The sequence below is a fragment of the Phyllostomus discolor genome, chromosome 7, assembly GCF_004126475.2.
Source record: "Phyllostomus discolor isolate MPI-MPIP mPhyDis1 chromosome 7, mPhyDis1.pri.v3, whole genome shotgun sequence".
NCBI lineage: Eukaryota > Metazoa > Chordata > Mammalia > Chiroptera > Phyllostomidae > Phyllostomus > Phyllostomus discolor.
In genome coordinates, this window is record NC_040909.2 from 110,914,504 (window position 1) to 110,932,734 (window position 18,231).

The following is an 18,231-nucleotide window of genomic DNA, read 5'->3' on the forward strand; positions in this document are numbered from 1 at the left end:
GAACATTTTAGCTGCTTTACAAATAGTTTGCTTTTAGACTTACTTGTTTTTAAAAACCATTAAAACACAAACACAAAAATGCAATCCTGTTAATAAAAATACATTAATGAAAACTACCTTAAAGATATGTGTCCAAAGAAGTATAGATGAGGTAAGAAAAAGATACAATTAAAAAAAAAGATTAGTGATTGTATTACATATAAAAATAGTTATTGGTATTGGTGACAGATTTTAACTAATCTTAAGCTGATAGCCAGAATCAGTGGTAAAAAGGACAAATATTGTGTTACTTCTTTTACATATTTCCTATTTTATTAGGTCTTGAAAGTGTAATCATTTCACTCCATTCCAATGGAGAAATAAAAAATTTTTCAGAAAATAAATATTGCTTCATTTCTATAATGCACATACATAAAACAATTTTTCACTTCTTTTTTTATTCTACCCTGATCTAGCTGAAATATATGAGTTTGTTGCAAATCTGGTAAACAGAATAGAAACCACCAGAACAGACCTGGGTTGCTGATGATTTTTTAATTGAGGGAAGGGTGTGAGAAAAGTAGAGGGTAAGATTAAAAGTATAATTTGGGATACACAACCTTATTTTGAGGCAGCAATACAGTTTCAAGATGCAATTTTTGTAATTAAATTTCAGTAGATAGACTCAGGTAAAAGGTGAGTTACTTTAATAAAGAACACAAAACTATTCTTAAAAACAAAAAAGTTTTAGTGCTTAAGAAGAAATTCCAGACATTTGGAAAAAGTTTTAAAATGATAAACATACACCATTTAGGAAAAGAATGAGTGTGAATTTTATCAGATTACAGAAATAAGGATCAATAATGAAGAAATAATAATAAATTCTTTTGTAACAGTTATAGATTAAGCACCATATAAGTTACATCCTATTAACATAGCTGTGGTGGAGACTCCTAGTTCTACCAGAATAGAACTGTGGTTAGACGTATACTGACCCAGCTAGATTCTACCTTTCTTAGTCTCCTTTTCAGTTGGTTGTGACTAGGAGATTAAGTTCTGTCGATGAAATGGAAAGAACAGAATAGAATGAAATGAGAGTGTCTTGTGTTGTGTTCTACTTTCTGATCTGGGCCTTAAAACATTAAATGTTGCCCTGGATGGTGTGGCTCAGTGGGTTGAGCACTAGTCTGTGAACTTAAGGGTTGCCGGTTCCATTCTCGGTCAGGGCACATGCCTGGGTGTGGGCCAGGTCCCTGGTTGGGGGTGTGTGAAAGGCAACAGATCAATGTTTCTCTCACATATAAATGTTTCTCTCTTTATTCTTCCCTTCTCCTCTCTCTAAATAGATAAATGAAATCTTAAAAATAAAACAAAAACATTGCATGTGCATTCTTACATGATTTCTATTCTTTCTACTAAGCTGGAAAACAGACAAAGATAGTGCCCTAGAGAATGGTGGAAAAACAAGGAAGAAACTCCAGTCCTACACTGATAATTTCTGAGAAACACTGGTTGAAAGCCACCTCCCTGCCTTGAAAAAAAAATTGAAAACATGCTCTTTGCCCTTAAGGAACTTATCTAGAATAAAGACTAAAACATAAACAGATACAAAAAATTACAATGTGGCATATAAATCACATTTATGATGGTTTAGCACAGTCTATATGATTAACAGATGTAAAAGTAGAAGAATGGGTGAGGTAATCTTGGTGTCTCATACAGAATAGCCCATTTTAGGGGGTAAAGTATGAACAGTATGAACAAACACACCGCGATGGGGAATGTGTGTCAGAACCCAGCAGAAAGATCTGCCATGCCAAGACAGGAAAACTACTTAGAGCAACGGTGTTCTGTGAGTTTAGAGATGAGTACAAGCAGCAGTGGGGCAGGAAGGATACATGCTTAGGATGACATGCCTGAATTTTGTCTGGGAGCCACTTTAATTATATAAACAAGAGAATAACATAAGGCAAAGAATGCCTTTGATAGCATAATCTTGGAGTAGAATGTAGAAAGCAATGAAATAAAAGTGAGGAGGAATGGTAATAGTAAAGGTATGAATTATTAAGAACCTGGATTTTAAAAAAAACAGCTGCCCCAATAAAGAAAAGTGAATCTGATGAAAAGTACTCTTCAGAAGGATTTAGTGACTATATATTAAGAGAAGTAGAAGACCAACACTCCAAAAACTGGGAACCAATAGAATCATATCTCTTTTAAAGAGCACAGAAATCTCAAGTTGTATTATTCTTTATCTTTTCAGGAAAAGTTATGAGCCAATCCTCCAAGCCACAGTTTTACCTGTAAGAAATGCCCAAATATATATATCATTCATCCAGTCTACTGCAAACTTACTTTTGTGCAATTAATTGTGAACTGACTACCCAGTGTTTGCTATCATTAATCTACAGAGCTTAAAGTACTCAGTCTCAAAATCTCAATGTCTGATTTCATTTGTAGTTGTGCTTTTTTCTCGACATAACCATGACAGAACAGATGTTATCTGACCAAGAAAGAGGAACTGGCTAACAAAGTTAAAAGGCTACTTGAAGAACAAGGCCATATTATTTGAGCATTCTTGATAGTCAGGAGAGAAGTACTATCAGACATACTGGCAGATTCTTAAAGAATATTTTAATGCCATTTTTAAAATAGCAAGTGATAAAATTAAAAAATGCAAAGCAGCATAAAAAAATAGAACAAAACCAGAGAAAACAAGTTGGCAAAAAAAAAATTAACTGTGATTAAAATGTTATTAGCATATGCAAATGTCAACAAATGGTTGAATTTCCATTTATTAAATAATATTTTAGTTCCTAAAAGACACTTAGTTCATGAGATAAATTCAACTACATGCTTTCTACATGAGGTATACTTAAATAAATCCAACTCATGTTTCCCCAAGAGGCATACTGAAAAGAACCTGAGTTAAAAGTCAAAGACAAGCAATGAAATCTTAGTTAAACATAAAAAGATACCAAGAATAACACAATTTAAAAAGTAGGACTGAAAGCGAAGAAAAGTAAATGAAGAATGTTATTTAATATTAGTAAGGGATACAATATAAAGATATAGTTGTAAACTAGGTATATTAGTAGAGCATTATGAGATGTAGGAGAAACTACAGACACACAAGAAGTTGATCTAATAAAACATAAAAAATATTAATATTCCTTTTCTAGTCACTGAGAAATAAAATTGCTAAAAATAAAGAGAAAAATCTAAATAATATAATGAGATTGAATTAACAGAAAAATCTGTAAACAAAAGTTGTATCTTTTTGTTTAATGCCTATCAAAGCATGTGGCATCAGCAAAGGAATAGAAGAACAATAAACAATATAACACCCAGAAACAGAATATAATACACAAAATAAACCAGCATATTATAAAATAGCATTTCCAATCATTGACAGAAAAATTACTTAAATAAAAACTGGTGTTGAGATAATATAGGGGAAAAATTAAACTAGATCTTTACCACAGAAATACCAAAATAAATTCCAGATAGATTAAAAAATTAAAGTTTAAAAATAAATAGAATGTTTATATTTAACCCAATGCCATAAAAACAAAAGAAACAAGACGGTATAAATACATAGAACTTATGTATGAATGACAATAAAAAAATGAATATACTAAAATCTATATTTGTAACATTTATGTCAGACAGAGGGTGATTAAATGAAGAGTTTTTTACAAGAATATCAATAAGAAAAAAATTAACACACTAAATTCTTAAAGGCAATTAATTTTCACTATTTATAAATGAATCTATAGTAAAATCTAAACTAAAATAGGGTGAGCATTCTGAAGTCACCTGAATAAAAAAAAATAAAAAATATCCCAAATCAACTTACCACACTCTTGATTATGTACTGTAAAAATTAAGGTCACTTGATAATTTATTCTTTTAAAATCTGAAACAGTTCCCCTTAAATTTTGTTCATGTTCTAAATTAACAATGTCTAATAGAGTTCAAATTAATGATTTATTTTAAAAAACTTCAGAGAAAAGAAGAATTTGAAATAATCTAAAGAAGAGACTTAATGCTTCCCAGCAGATTGAGTTGTCATACTTTTCCCTATACTTCTCCATTAAAGTGCAGCTAAAGCCCTGAACATTATATATAAAACAAACATAAGGCAATTCTGCAAAATAGAAAGAAGGCAGCAAACTGGTTAGGGACTGGGGGACTTGAGGAAGGACATCGCTGAGTTCCACGAGTGTTCTTTTTATCTCATTTATCCCAGACTGGGTACTGGAAACACCAAGGGACACAATCTAAAACCGCCCCTACAAAAGCCTGCTCTCTTGATCAAAAAGATCAGGAAAGGGACAGCTAGTGAGACACAACTTCTAGACAAGAATCATCCTACCACGCCAGCCTAACACCATAGAGAACACATTGGCCCCAACCCTGCCAGCAATGGCTGAGTGGGGAATCTCTACTTCCACCCTCTGGAAGGTACTCAATCTACTGAGACGGTGCCAGAGAAGACCAAAGGTTGAGCTGGGACATTCACCTCCACCAGCAGTATGAAAGGTCCCCTCCCTCCTCCAACAGGGAGTGTCGGCAGAGACTATGTGGGAGCCTGAGCTTATACCCCTACCAGACAATAATAAAGAAACCCCACCCCCTCCCAGCTAGAGCGGAATGAGAGAAGACCTAGTAGAGTCAGAACTTGCATCATCACCCAGCTATAACAAGGCCCCGTAGTGCCACTGAAGGTGTCTTGAGAGCCTGAGCTCTCACCCCTGTCCAGTTGTAGTAAGAAACCCCTCATTACCATACATGTCAAAGGAGACCAAGCTGGGGACCTGGACTTCTGCTAGCTGGCAGAAACTAGGTGGTGCCCCTTTCCCCCACTGGAATATTGTCAGAGGATGCCTGTTATAACAGTACATTTAAATTAGATCCAGAGTCTCATAATATAATACTGAAAATATCTAGGGTTCAAATGAAAATCACTCACCATATAACGAAGCAGGAAAATCTCAACTGAGAGAGATAATAAATTGGCACCAACATCAAGATAACACAGATATCAGAATTATCTGACAAAGATATTAAAGCAGCCATCATAAAAATGTTTCAATAAGCAATTACAAGCATGCTTCTAAGCAAATAAAAATCAGACTATCTGAACAAAGAAAGAGAAAATAGAAAAATAAACAAATGAAAATTTTAGAACTAAAAAATTACCAAAACTAAAAATATGATCAGCGGGCTTAAGGGCAGAATGAGAGCAGAGGAAAGAATCGGTGAACTGGAATACAGAACAGTAGAAAGTATTCAACATACACAGAAGAGAAACCAGACTGGAATAAAAATGAACAGAACCTCAGAGACCCGAAGGTTCTCTAAACTAGAGACAACTTTAGTTGTTTTGTTTTAGACAACTAAAATAAAAAATCTAACATCTGTATCAAGAAAGTCATAGAGAAGAGAAAGAAAGTAGGGCTAAAAAAAACTGTCTGAAAAAATAATGGCTGAAGATGTCCTCCAAATTGGCAAGAGATACAAACCTACCGATTCAAGAAGCTGAACAAATCCCAAGGAGAATAAATCTAAAGAAATCCATATTAAGATACATCATAATTAAACTTCTGAAAATTAAGACAAAGAAAAGAATCTTTAAAAGAACAAGGGGTAAAACAATTCAGATGACAATAGATTTCTCCTAAGAAAGCATGGCTATGGGAAGGAAGTGCTACAACATTTAAGCGCTGAAAGAAAAAGAACTACCAACTAAGAATTCTATAGCCAGTGATAATGTCCTTCAGGAATAAAGAGGAATAAAGACATTCTCAGATGAAGGAAAATTAAGAGAATCTGTTACACAGACCCATCCTAAAAGAATGTAAGGAAGTCCTCTAAACAGAAGGGAAATAATAAAAGAAGAAAGTCAGGAACATTAGGAGAGAGAGACAAAGAGCAAAACAGGGTAAATACGATAGATTTCCCTTAGCTTCTTCAGTTTTCTCAAATGTTTAAAGGTTAAAGCAAATACCATCACAGTATTTGATATGGATATCAGTGTATGAAAAGAAAGTATTCAAGATAATTATATGATAAATGAGAGAAATGACAAGTTAGATAAAGCTTCCATTGCTCATTTGAACTGGTAAAATGAAGAGTAAGCCACGCATCATGGGAGCTCCCAGAGGAACCCATGACACCACCTGTTGGAGCCACACACGGGGTCAACCCAAAAAATAACAGATCTCAGTCAAAGGAACATTCCTACAGGAGGCCAGCCTGGGCAGGAGCTGGCTTTCAGGTTCTAAACTGTCCACAGGCAGTATAAGGATCCCCTTCAGATCAGGAACTCTACTGCCACTAGGCTAAACTTGAACCTGATCCTTTAAATATCTCTGGGGTTTCAATTTCCTCATCTTTTAAAAACTACTAAGAGTTCAACTGAACAATCTCAAAGGATCTTTTCAGTCTGTTTTGAACTGACACAATTATCTATCTTGTGCCACAGAAAATAAACCACTATAAAAAAAACTTAGCATTTATCATGGTCTACCAATCAATATGGTATAATCTATACATGTAGGCTACAGACATGTGTCCACTAAAACTTAGAAGTAAGACTGTCCCCTAAGAGTTATACTATAATTTAACTCATAACATATAAGACACATAAAAACTCCTTTAAGAGACAGATTGGCTTCTAGGAGTCCAGCAAAGTAAGACTGTAATGAGTCTAATGAGCCTCTAATGAGAGTAAAGATAACCATCCTATCTAAAAAAGTCTTTTTAAGTCAGAAATTTATTGTGCTAAATTTTGAATTCAATTCACAAAGTACTATAAGCAATGAATACCAGGAGTGCAGAAGTAGTCCCCTCCTAAAAGGCACAGCCTGCTAACCCTAAATCAGTTACAATCCAGGACAATGGCAGAGAACTAAGTTATGAGTGATACACCCAGGGTGCTTACAAGAACTTATAGGAACAACTAGCATAAACGGGGATGAAGGGAAGGCTTTCTGAAGGAGCACCGTATCTGAATTAGAAGCAAAGACAATGAGTAAGGAGGAGCCTGTTGGTGAAGGGGAGTCTTCAAACTGGTGAACACGGTGGAGGGCATGAAAAAAGGTACAGAGGATTAAAAAAGCATGGTCTGTATGAGAAACTACACATCTATTATTTCTGTATTTATACAGATAAAAATGGGAGGTAGCAAGGAGTCAATTATGAAGATAGACAAGAACACAACATTGTAACAGAGGGCCTTGAATGATCGACAATAGTACAATTTTTTTTTAAAGTAGGACAGTAAATATTGGTTCATAAATACTATATGTAAGTAACATACAAAATCGGAAGCATTGTTTGCCCTTTATATCATAAAGAAGGATGCTTGGGCCAAACCCAACTCAAAGCCAGAGAGTAACAGAGCTTGTTAAAGGTCTATACAGGTCACCTTCTGGACAGAAAGCTGAGTAGAGAAAGGATGAAGATTGGGACTAGGGGTAAATGGAATAAACCTGAACAATGATTTAATCACTGTGTGATCTTCAGTGTCATGTAACCTTTGTGGGCTTCAGTGTCCTCACCCACAAAATTAGGGGGTTATACTAGAATACTTCTTAAATGCTTTCCAATTCTAAAAACTCCAAGTGAAAAACAGCAGAATTTCTTTTCTTAGAAAAATTAGAAAAGATTATGGAAGAAAGACTAGAAAGAAACACTGGTTAAAGTATCCAAAAATCAGTTATCAGATATGTTTGGATTTATTTTCACCATCATATTTATGCAATTGTCTCACTTTTTTTTCCCTTCTTTCCTTTCTTGCCTTCTTTTAGGTTGAATAATTTGGATATTCAATACAATAACAATACCAATAGGCCTTTGATTTATGTGTTCAAAATTCCTTTGACATGATGACAATATTTCAAAATAAATGTTTCAATTAATTGTTGAAAGATAGCATTTGCATATAACAAGAAACTCAAAAGGCTCTTTGAGTTTCGGCAAAAATAAGTTTTGATTCCACTCCTGCTTCTCAGCCAGTTAGTCACCTTCTCTGAAGGCCAGTTTCTTGCTTATTTTTGCACAGCTGCTCCACGGTAAGCACTGACACATGCATGTACACATGTACATATGTACAGGTGTGTGTGTTTTGTCAATCGCTCTTTTTCATGGGCCTTAATTTATTTCCAACTTGTTGACAGTTATCTATTTTGTTTCCAATCTTTTGCCATTAAAATGTACTATGAATATTTTTATACATATTTTATTTCACACATGGTTAAATTTTTCTGTAGAGTAAGTTTCTACAAGTGTAACTACTGGGTGAAAGAATATTTGACAATTTATTTTAGACAGACATTGTTAAACTGCTTTCCATGGAGTGTGAGTACTAAGTTGTATTTTCATAGCAATAAACATTATACTTAAAGAGCTTGTTTCTTATACCCCTCAACAAAAACTTTTGTTTAAATAGTACTTTGGAAAAAGATCACTTTTTCTAAGCACCATGTTTTGAATCATTTTGTCATTTAATAAAAATAATTATTTTCCAAATACCAAGTTCTGTTAATGTGAGACACATTTATTATTAGCTCAAAGGTCTGAACCAATTCTGTTGGAAAAAATGAAGACTTGTAAATACTTACTGAAGTATTAAATTATTTCAATTTGCATTAAATTTTAAGCAGATTAAAAAACTTCCTGACACTCTAGATATAAAGTCTATTTGTAGCAGGGATACTGAAACTCTTCATTTAGGTTATCTTGTAACCAATATTTACAATATATAATCTTTTCAAAGGGCTCAGGAATCTACTTACACATCTTGTAGTAAAGCAGAAAACCAAAGAACAGATACTGAGTCAAAGAATAATACATCCAGAAAAAACATGAGAAACAGTAAAAATAGAGGGAAGAGTTCATTTCTGAAATGAGAATGCTTTGGAGTTTTGTTTTAAAACAACTTTAGGGGGAAAGAGTTGACAACAACCAAAAAAAAAAAAAAAAAAAGAAACACCAAAACATAAAAAAGGGAAAAGAGAATGCTGAACTTGGAAAAGGAAGATAATGAGATGCAGAAGAAGAATGGAGGGGTGGGTGTGAGTGTGAGGCTGGATGTCTATGTATCAACCCATATTTCCTGGGAGCTTTATGCCTTTAGAAATCAGTTAAGGAAACTCACAGTAACCCTAGTTAATGTCAGAAAGCTAGAAGATATAAAGAAAATATTCTTCCCTTAGAGGCACAAGCACTGACCTGTAAAAGTTGTGTTGCAGTAGCTCTTTGCTCAGGATTCTTCACTAGGCACTTTTTAACAAAATCGGTGAAATCATCAGACCAGAGTTCTGGCTTCCTGAATGTTGGTGGTGGATTTGTGGGAATCATAAAAATAGCCTAATAAAAATGAAATATCCAAAAGACAGAGTAAGAATCACAATAGCACACCAAATAAACAAATCTCTTTATCTATCTTTCTATCAGACTCTAAATCTGAAAAACAAATTAAAGCGGTTCTAGGATTTCCAGTAAGATTGCATTCAGGAAGCAAGTCCATCTGCTACTAATGTAATCATTTCCCATTAAATTTCCTCTATTTGAATTATAGCTCATTGAGCACATCATTCTTTATTTTATCTATTATTTTTAATCAGTCTCCAAAGACGATTGCATTTCTAACCCTTTTACCAAACTAAGGACATTCTCTAGTTAAACAGATATATCCCCCTCCAATCCTACCACTGCATGCCAGATGTAGTTCCTATTTCAGTTTTATAGAAGAACTGCTGCTCAAAACAGCTAGCAGCAGTCCAATTTGCTTCTGCAATTCAGATATTTACATATAAATAAAATGACTGCTGTTATTCGAAATAATATTTGATAGAGCCAAGATATTTTTTTCTCTTTCTGAATACGAGTCAGGGCTCCAAATAAAAAGTTTTAAAGCTAATACACCACTTTGATTTATTACTAATGATTTAACTTAGTATTACTAATTTAGTACTAATGATATTACATCCAGAAAGTTCACAATTCAAAAGCTCTAAAACATTTCCATCATTCCTGTCCTCCTAGCTATCGAGTCACCATTTTTTCGACGACAAGAATTAATCCCTAATGTTCTTAGCAAATCACTGTATGTAACGAATTAACTTTTCTCATGGGTATCTAGAATATTCCCTGATAAAATACCATCACTAAAACATCATTCTCTTTGAAAAGTTATGAAAGACAATGAAACCAATAAATTTAAACCAAATGTATCAAACACTCAATAAATACTAGCTATTATCATTTTCATTTCCACATAATATTACAAAAAAGACAAGAGGCAGACATAGCAATGACAAAAATTTTACAAAGTAAAATGAATGCAGCCATGTTAGAATTAACTGTAGTTTAATAGGTAAGTTTATATAATTACACAATCGAAACAAGATGTGAGATGAGGAAAAATGGCTTTTTGGCAATGATAATATGTGCACATGCGGCCTACAAATATGGGCCTCGCAAAGACGTATGCAGGGCGGAAACACATAAAAACTCCCTTTCTAAACCAGAGAATCTCTGACTCTCCAAGGGAGGTGTCTGCCTGTGTTCTCTACTCATTTTTCCCACCTGGCTTTTAGGAATATTCTCTCTTCACGTGCAGGCAAATTTCATGTACATGAACTTATGTCCATCCCTTCCCCTTAGTGCATAAAGAAAATTAAAATGGTAACAGGACAAACTACAATAATACTTAGAGACAAAATTTTTACCATTGAAAGGAACTAACCATACTTATGTTTAAAACTTCTGTTCATATATGGAGAAAAGATCAAAACTGTAGACAAAATATAATATTTTGGGAGATACCAATTTTTATGTATTCCTTTGATATAATAAAATTATTCTACTGTCCATTGGATTTGTATTGTTTGAAAGTAATTTATAAGTTTTTAAAATCAGAGCATTTGCACAGTAAAGATATAGAACAGATCATCTGGCTCAGCCTCATCATTTAACAGAAAAGAAATCAAAGCCCGGAGGGCTAAGTGACTTAAAAACTGTATTTCAGTGGGGGTTGCGGGGGTGCTGTGGGGGGGAGGGTTGGGGGGCAAAATGGAGACAACTACACTTGAACAATAAAAAAAAGAAATTTAAAAAAATAAATATAAATAAATAAATTTTAGAAATAAAAGCTTTCAGTATTCTCTAAATAAAAAACTGATTAGGAAATAATTTAACATAAAAAAAACCCCAGGATTTTAGACCTACAAGAGAGCCTTCATTTAAAAAATTACCAAAGCCTTCTAAAGCATCTATTGATACTATGTTTCAAGAAGCAAGAAGGTGAACTACAAAGCAGGTTACTAAATCTAAACAAACAGCTACTAAGAGGATACAGAACTAATAAATGAAGATTCTGTTTTCAATTTACAGGTTTTCCCAGGCCCTCCCTTATTTCCAAGTAGGGAAGAAAGCATAAGCAAGATTTATGCCTTAAAACAGTGAGAAGAACATCTTAAAACTTACTACCCTCACAACTGTGACAGTCAATATAGTTGAAGATTATGCAATCAAATATGAGTAAGAAAAAGACTATTCAGTAGAGAAAACACAGTCTTTTCAATAAGTGGTGTTAGGCACTATGTTAGGAATTCAAAGATGCAGCAGGAAATACAGTCACTACCTAACCTAGTCTGGTAATCAAAGAACAGCAGTAAAACAATTAAAGAATAGTACAATAATAGAAGAAATCATAGTAGGCATAAAGAGGAGAGGTCATTTCCCTTAAGAAATAGCATGAGGAAGAGCAAGCGCATAGAATTGGGCTGTTGGGAGGAGCACAGAACAAGCTGATTACCCTGCGAGGGACTAGGGAATGGTAACATTAGAAAGAGAATAGAAGATACACAGCTTGGTCAGCAAGAAAGTACACAACTGAAAGGGTTTTGTTTTGTTTTTTCCTAGTAGGTGTGTATGTATGAGTTTGGTTTTGTTTTTTGGGGGGTGTGTGTGTGTGTGTGTGTTTGCTGTTAATCAGAGCTTGTCTATACCCAAGAAGTAGATTTAAAAACAAACAAACAAACAAAAGCCTAGACATCCTCTAAATATGGAACAGAGAAGGCAGTTGGTCTAGTGTAGATGTCCCAAGATGAATAATAAAGAATTCAACTAAGACAGTATCTACAGGAATGAAATGGAAGCAGGGGTGTGAGATACTACAAAGAAAGAACGAAGAGTACATCCTAACAACCCTGTTTGAGAGGAGTGGAAAAAGAAGAACAAAGATTATTGAAGAATTCAAGAAATAAAAAAGACACCCTGGATGCAAAAGCCTCTGGGGTATTCTAACAAAGCACAGAAGATTCAATATTCCAGTCTTTTGATTCTAGGGTAAGAGTTAATCTGTTTAGTTCTATATGGACCTTCTTTCAAAAAGGGAAACTCCTTTAATGGAAAAGAACATTCTTACACACCTTATCACATCTAAGAGTCCTTCAAAAGCAGTGAAGCCAGTCTTATGACACAATAAACATCTATCAAATGAGAAGTATATATCAAGTATTTCCTGTGTGTACAGAAGTATGCTCTAATAAAGAAGTGGCAAACTCACAGGCCGCAGGCCAAATGGTGTCAGTGGATATATCTGGTTTGGGTAACATCAAGCTAATATTCCCACAATGTAAGAATCTGCTGGAATTAGACTGATAGTACCCAGGATGTATGTTCTCCCTGACGGCCCCCTTAAGTATCTAACTAGGTAAGCCCTACTATTACAGACTTTAAAATAAGATACTTCATGTCAACTTGGGGGCGGGGGCAGTGACTAACACATACGGAACACATAGCAAACGATGGAGTGCTAGAAAATAAAACTCTTCGGTAAATAACCTAATTAACTTCACATAGCTCCACAGCTGCAGCAGAACCTAATCCAGCTTTAAGAATAGAGAACAAGGGGTTAATGTTGGCTGCTTAAGAAGGCATACAATACCACCTGCCACATCAAATTAAAGAATAAAAACAAATTTGAACTCTCATCTTTGCAAAACAGTTCAAAGCACCTACATAAGCCGCTGTATATACTGACCTCAAACTGCAGTAAATGATACTAGATTGTCTAGATAAATGTTGTTCGTCTGCACTTCTGTTACAAATTGATGGATAACAACTCAGTGATTTATGTCCTTGAAGCTAATGCTCTCCTTTGAACTTTGAGACAATGAGTTGCAGCCTTATCTTCAGATAATCTCAACATATAAGGCTCACCTCAGCAGTAGCTATTACAAACCCAAGGATAAAAAGCTTAACTCCAACTTTTATTTACCCAGTACTATCATAAAATGATCCTAAAATGCTCACATCTTATTCTCAAACAAGCACTAAACTGCATCCAGCTACAAAATGTAGACTTTAAAGTCTCCATGAAAACCACTATACCTTTTATTTCCATTTCTTTATGTTAGATCAATAACAAACTGACAGATTTTGTCACAGACTTGACTTTGTTCAACTAGTTTAACCTAATCACGAATCGGAGGAGATCCTCTGAAGAACCTCCCGGTTTTTGTGTGAGCTGATTAGGTAACAGGCCTCTGCTGTAGAAAGTTTTGGCAATCAGTGGTTAGCCTTGGACCAACAATTCACTCCCGTCCTTGCCACCAACCAAATGGCATGAACACACATAACAGCCATATAATTTATCTTATCTCTAACACCATTTTGATTGAAGAATGTTAGTACAATAAATGATACGATTATCCTTGCGTTTGTTTTTACACAATGTGTTGCTTAACTACATATTGAACCTCTGATTAAGTTTTAAAAAGAACTTCCCTGATCACAAATAGTCTTAAGAAGCCAAGAAATATAAGTGCCTCAAAATAAGGAATTATCTTCATGCCTGGAATTTCATGCCTTAGAATCCAGGAGCCCCCAGAAGACGTGGAAAGAGCTGAACACTGGGAAACTACAATGCCTGAACTTTACAGTCTCAGTGGAGTGAGTCAACACTTACTTCTGAAGCTAAGGTAGCTGGATTTGTGAATGTCCAGAAGCAGTGAATATGCTGGAATAACAAAGGAATCTATGCCACTATTCATGAGCCTCAGGTATACAAGCAAAAGGTTATCTGCCTAAGAAACAAATGTGATAAAAGACAAGAAAGCACTTTAAAAAACTGCAAAGAACTAAGCAAATGTAGCTGTTTCCTGATAGTAAAGCTTACTATCTATTATGTCTGCTAAGTCAAATAAAAATACACAATTTCTGAAAAGAATGCATTGTAATACTATTATAAAAGACTACCACAAATACCAGCAAACAGTACAATGAAATAAATTGACCCTGGACCCAGGTCAGAACAACAGGTTGAAGCTCCACATCACGTTCTAACTGACTGCGCAGCCTCCATTTTTCCACATAAGTGAGGAAGTCGGACTTGATATTTTTCAGGTTACTTTCTGGGTCTAAAAGACTCTGGCACTGTAACTTCCTAGCAATCCAGGCATTAAATACTAGTTGGACGAGTACTATATTGTTAATTAGAAAGGAGATGGGCATGGAGGAGAAGGAAGGATGTCAAAAGGCCTACCAATCACTTCTCAGCCTTTTGGCTAAGATCAAGTGTAAAAGGCCTGCTACATGTCAACATAAAAATATGAATCTAATTTTATAACACCACTCCCTCAAAAGCAAATTTGAAATAGAGTTTTTGAAGAGAATACTAAAATCTAGAGACAACCCTCCTCTTAGGCTGCAGTTTCCACATATAAGCACAGGGTTAAAGTATTGCAAGCATGACCTCACAATTCACTCCAGCTCCAGTTACGGGACCTCCAATAATCATTAATCTGGCCAATAAAGGCCAATGTGCCTGCCTGTGAACCATATTAAGGGATGGGGTGCAGCTGGTTCCCTGGCAGAACCAAGTGAAGAAGAGAACCAGCTCTAAAGGTTTGAGTCAGCTCTGGATGACGCTGGGTACAATATAATAGTGTCGCCATGATGAGCAGCAATCTAACATATTTTAATTCTATGCCCTCTTTACACATTTGAAACATGGGAATAATAATAGTACCTATCTCACAAGGCTGTTCAGAACTTTATCTAGGTTATTATACATTAAAATACTTAGTGAAAATTAGAAAATAAAATAACAGTACAGTACATTTACTTCCCATAAAAATGACACACTGGAATTACTTAGGAGACATAAAAAATACTGTGTCTGGCCCTGGCCAGGTGGCTCAGTTGGTTGGAGTGTCGTCCCATACACCAAAAGGTTGAAGGCTCAATCCCCAGTCAGGGCACATACCTAGGTTGTAGGTTAGATCCCCACTCATGGCGTGAATGGGAGGCAACCTATCGATGCTTCTCTCTCACAGTGGTGTGTCTGCCTCTCTTTCTCTCACATTCTCTCTCTCCCTCCCCCTACCCCTCTCCCTGCCAATCTCTCTAAAGTCAATAAACACATCCTCAGGCAAGGATCAAAAAAAATATTATAAAATCCAGTGTATATTCAACTTCTAAAAATTGTATTTAATTGAAAAATGGCTTCATTTGAAAGCACTGCTTAAGTTGCTGCCTATCCCAGGCTGCCCCTATAGCCACCGCTCACACAAGCACAATTCAAACCCCAGTACCTTTGAGTGAACCCAGTTAGATCAAGTGTCTATCAAAACTGAAATCTAATGTCTCTTTAAGACAATTCAAAAATATTCATGAAACAGGAGAAAATCAAAAGTGAATGTGAGCCAACACTTAAAGGTACTTTATCATTCCACTCTCAGATCCCCCCAATTAGAATTCCTACGTGTGAGCAGTTCAACTACCTTTTCTGAGCACATGAAATGTATCCGTACCCATAAAAGAATTTCTTCAGAAAGCTTAGACTCTAATGGGATAGGACAAAGCATACCAGATCATTTCAACAAAACAGTGTAAATACTAAAATAAAAATGAACAATGGGCTTTATGGCTCAGCTCAAAATGAGGTTGAAAGAAAAATTAGACTTGAATTTAGTCCTGAAGAACGAGTGGGTTAAGGAGGCATAGAAAATAGAGTAGTATGGCCAAAGGTGTGAAGTCTGAAATACCATGGGTACTACAAAGGAAACTGACTTGTTTCCGGTATGGGGCGGGGAAATTACAAGGTAAGACCAGAGCATCTTACTGGCCCTTAAAGAAAGGACCCACGCAAAGATTAATCAAGTCATCTCAAAAGAAGTTTAGATCCTGCAGAACTTAACCAGCCACAGAAGATTACGATTCAAATGATCTGAGGTGAGGACCAGGCACAGTATGTTTTTTTTAATCCTTACCCAAGGATATGTTTGTTGATTTCAGAGAGAGAGGGGGGGAGAGAGAGAGAGAGAGAGAGAGAAATATGCACCTTGACTGAGGATCAAACCCACAACCTAGGTATGTGCCCTGACCAGGAATCAAACCTGCGATGTTTTGGTGTACAGGGTGACACTCCAACCAACTGAGCCACCTGGCCAGGGCCAGGCACAGTATTTTTTTATGTCTCCCAAGTAATTCTATTGTGTGGCCGACATTGGGAACCACTGTTCTAGATCATATAAGGCAAATATTACTACTCCATACACTCAACTTCAGCATCTCCCACATTTTAACTTGTACTCTGTCTTGTTATAAACTCGCTCTAAATGCCCTAGACAACATGGAAACTCCCTGAAGATACAGGCAGTGTCTATCAAGTTTGTACCCCCCAGAGCATTAAGTATAGTTACTTGTGCAACAGTAAAATCTAAATTTATATTGAGAATGTTGACATAAATTCTTCCAGCTAAATATGGTAACATGAACATACTGATTAACCTCAATTCCATTCCAAAAAGCCTACTAAAGGACAGCAAGATTTTTTTAAAGGCTTGAACTCCAAAGAGAGAGGAATAGTGGCATATATGGGACAGTAATAAAATTTTGGAAACAGAAAAGTAGAGGGATGAGTCATAACTGGCTCAAAAGATCTGAGAGATCAATGAAAAGCAATCAATTTCCACCATGGAAGGAAGGAAGGAAGGAAGGAAGGAAGGAGGGAGGGAGGGAGGGAGGGAGGAAATTGATAAAAGGGTAATACCAAGGAAGGAAGGAAGGAAGGAAGGAAGGAAGGAAGGAAGGAAGGAAGGAAGGAAGGGAGGAAGGAAGGGAGGGAGGAAGGAAAGGGGGAGGGAGGGAGACTGGAAGCACCACAGGCATTAAAGACAGGGGACATCTATAGCAATGAGCACACTGGGCACGCAGCTCTTAGTTTGTGAATAAGGCAATTTGGCATAAAAATCACCCTGACTAGGGTGACAAAATAATGTCACAATTTACCACCAAAGTGCAAAGAAGGGGTTATCATAGAATCTATATGATAGTTAATCAAATAATCAAAATGTACAAAATGAAAAAGGGTAATACCAAGTATAAACATGTCACTCAATCCTCAGTCTTGCCTAATGGTGATCACAAAACTAAGGCAGACACTTACATAAAGGCCTAGGAACCCAAACTGATTCTAAGAACTAGGTTATAGCTAAACAGGCAAAGGTCACCACAGGGCTCACACGACTGAATTAGGATGAAACAATAAGCTAGTCCCAGGGTAACGAGAGTTTCACACTGTGTATCGAGGCTCTGGGCTGAGAACAGTACAATGCCCAGTACAAACCAACTTAACAACAACAACAACAAAAGATATTACCTAATAAAATCAATATAAATCACAGTTACAAAAAATTAAAATTTAATTATCAACAAAGGATATGTGAAGAAAAAAGATACTACTGAAAATGTAGAAAGTCTATAATCAGAAAGAAATAATGCATCTCAGAAATTCAGTTTGACAATTTAGGAATTAAATGGTAAGTTTCAGGAAAAAAAAATCTGTCCCTCAGCCTTGCCTAGAGAAAAGAATGCTTTCATCTACTGCCTGGGTCAAACATGACAGCCAAATAAATCAATAAATAACTCATCAGTGCCTACCAAAAATTATCAGTTTCTGGCTCCATATTCTTTAAGAAAATGAAATTTACAAGCAACTACCAATTCCAAATACTTAGCGAATGGTTCTCAACACTGGCTACATATTAGGTCATAATCACATAGGGACCTTGTAAAATTACTAATCCCCTGGACCTAGCCCAAAGAATCTGATCTGGAGGCAACCTAGGTACATTTTTTAAAACTCTCTAGATGAGTCTAAGATGTAGCCAGGGTCAAAAATCACTTTATGTAGCAAAGGATATGGACTCACGGTATTGACTTCCAAAG

General features: G+C 35.7%; 1 protein-coding gene and 1 pseudogene across 2 annotated transcripts in view; one reads left to right on the forward strand and one right to left on the reverse strand.

Annotated features, from left to right (window-relative positions):
• The window catches only part of STK3 (serine/threonine kinase 3), a 252,662-nt gene that overhangs the window by 105,583 nt on the left and 128,848 nt on the right, over positions 1–18,231 (reverse strand). For both annotated transcript variants that reach the window (XM_028533670.2, XM_036031288.1), the window contains exon 7: positions 9,220–9,357. In XM_028533670.2, coding sequence (XP_028389471.1) covers positions 9,220–9,357 — 138 coding nt within the window. The remainder of the gene's footprint in view (positions 1–9,219; positions 9,358–18,231) is intronic.
• Positions 14,545–14,637, forward strand: LOC114514919 (annotated as a pseudogene).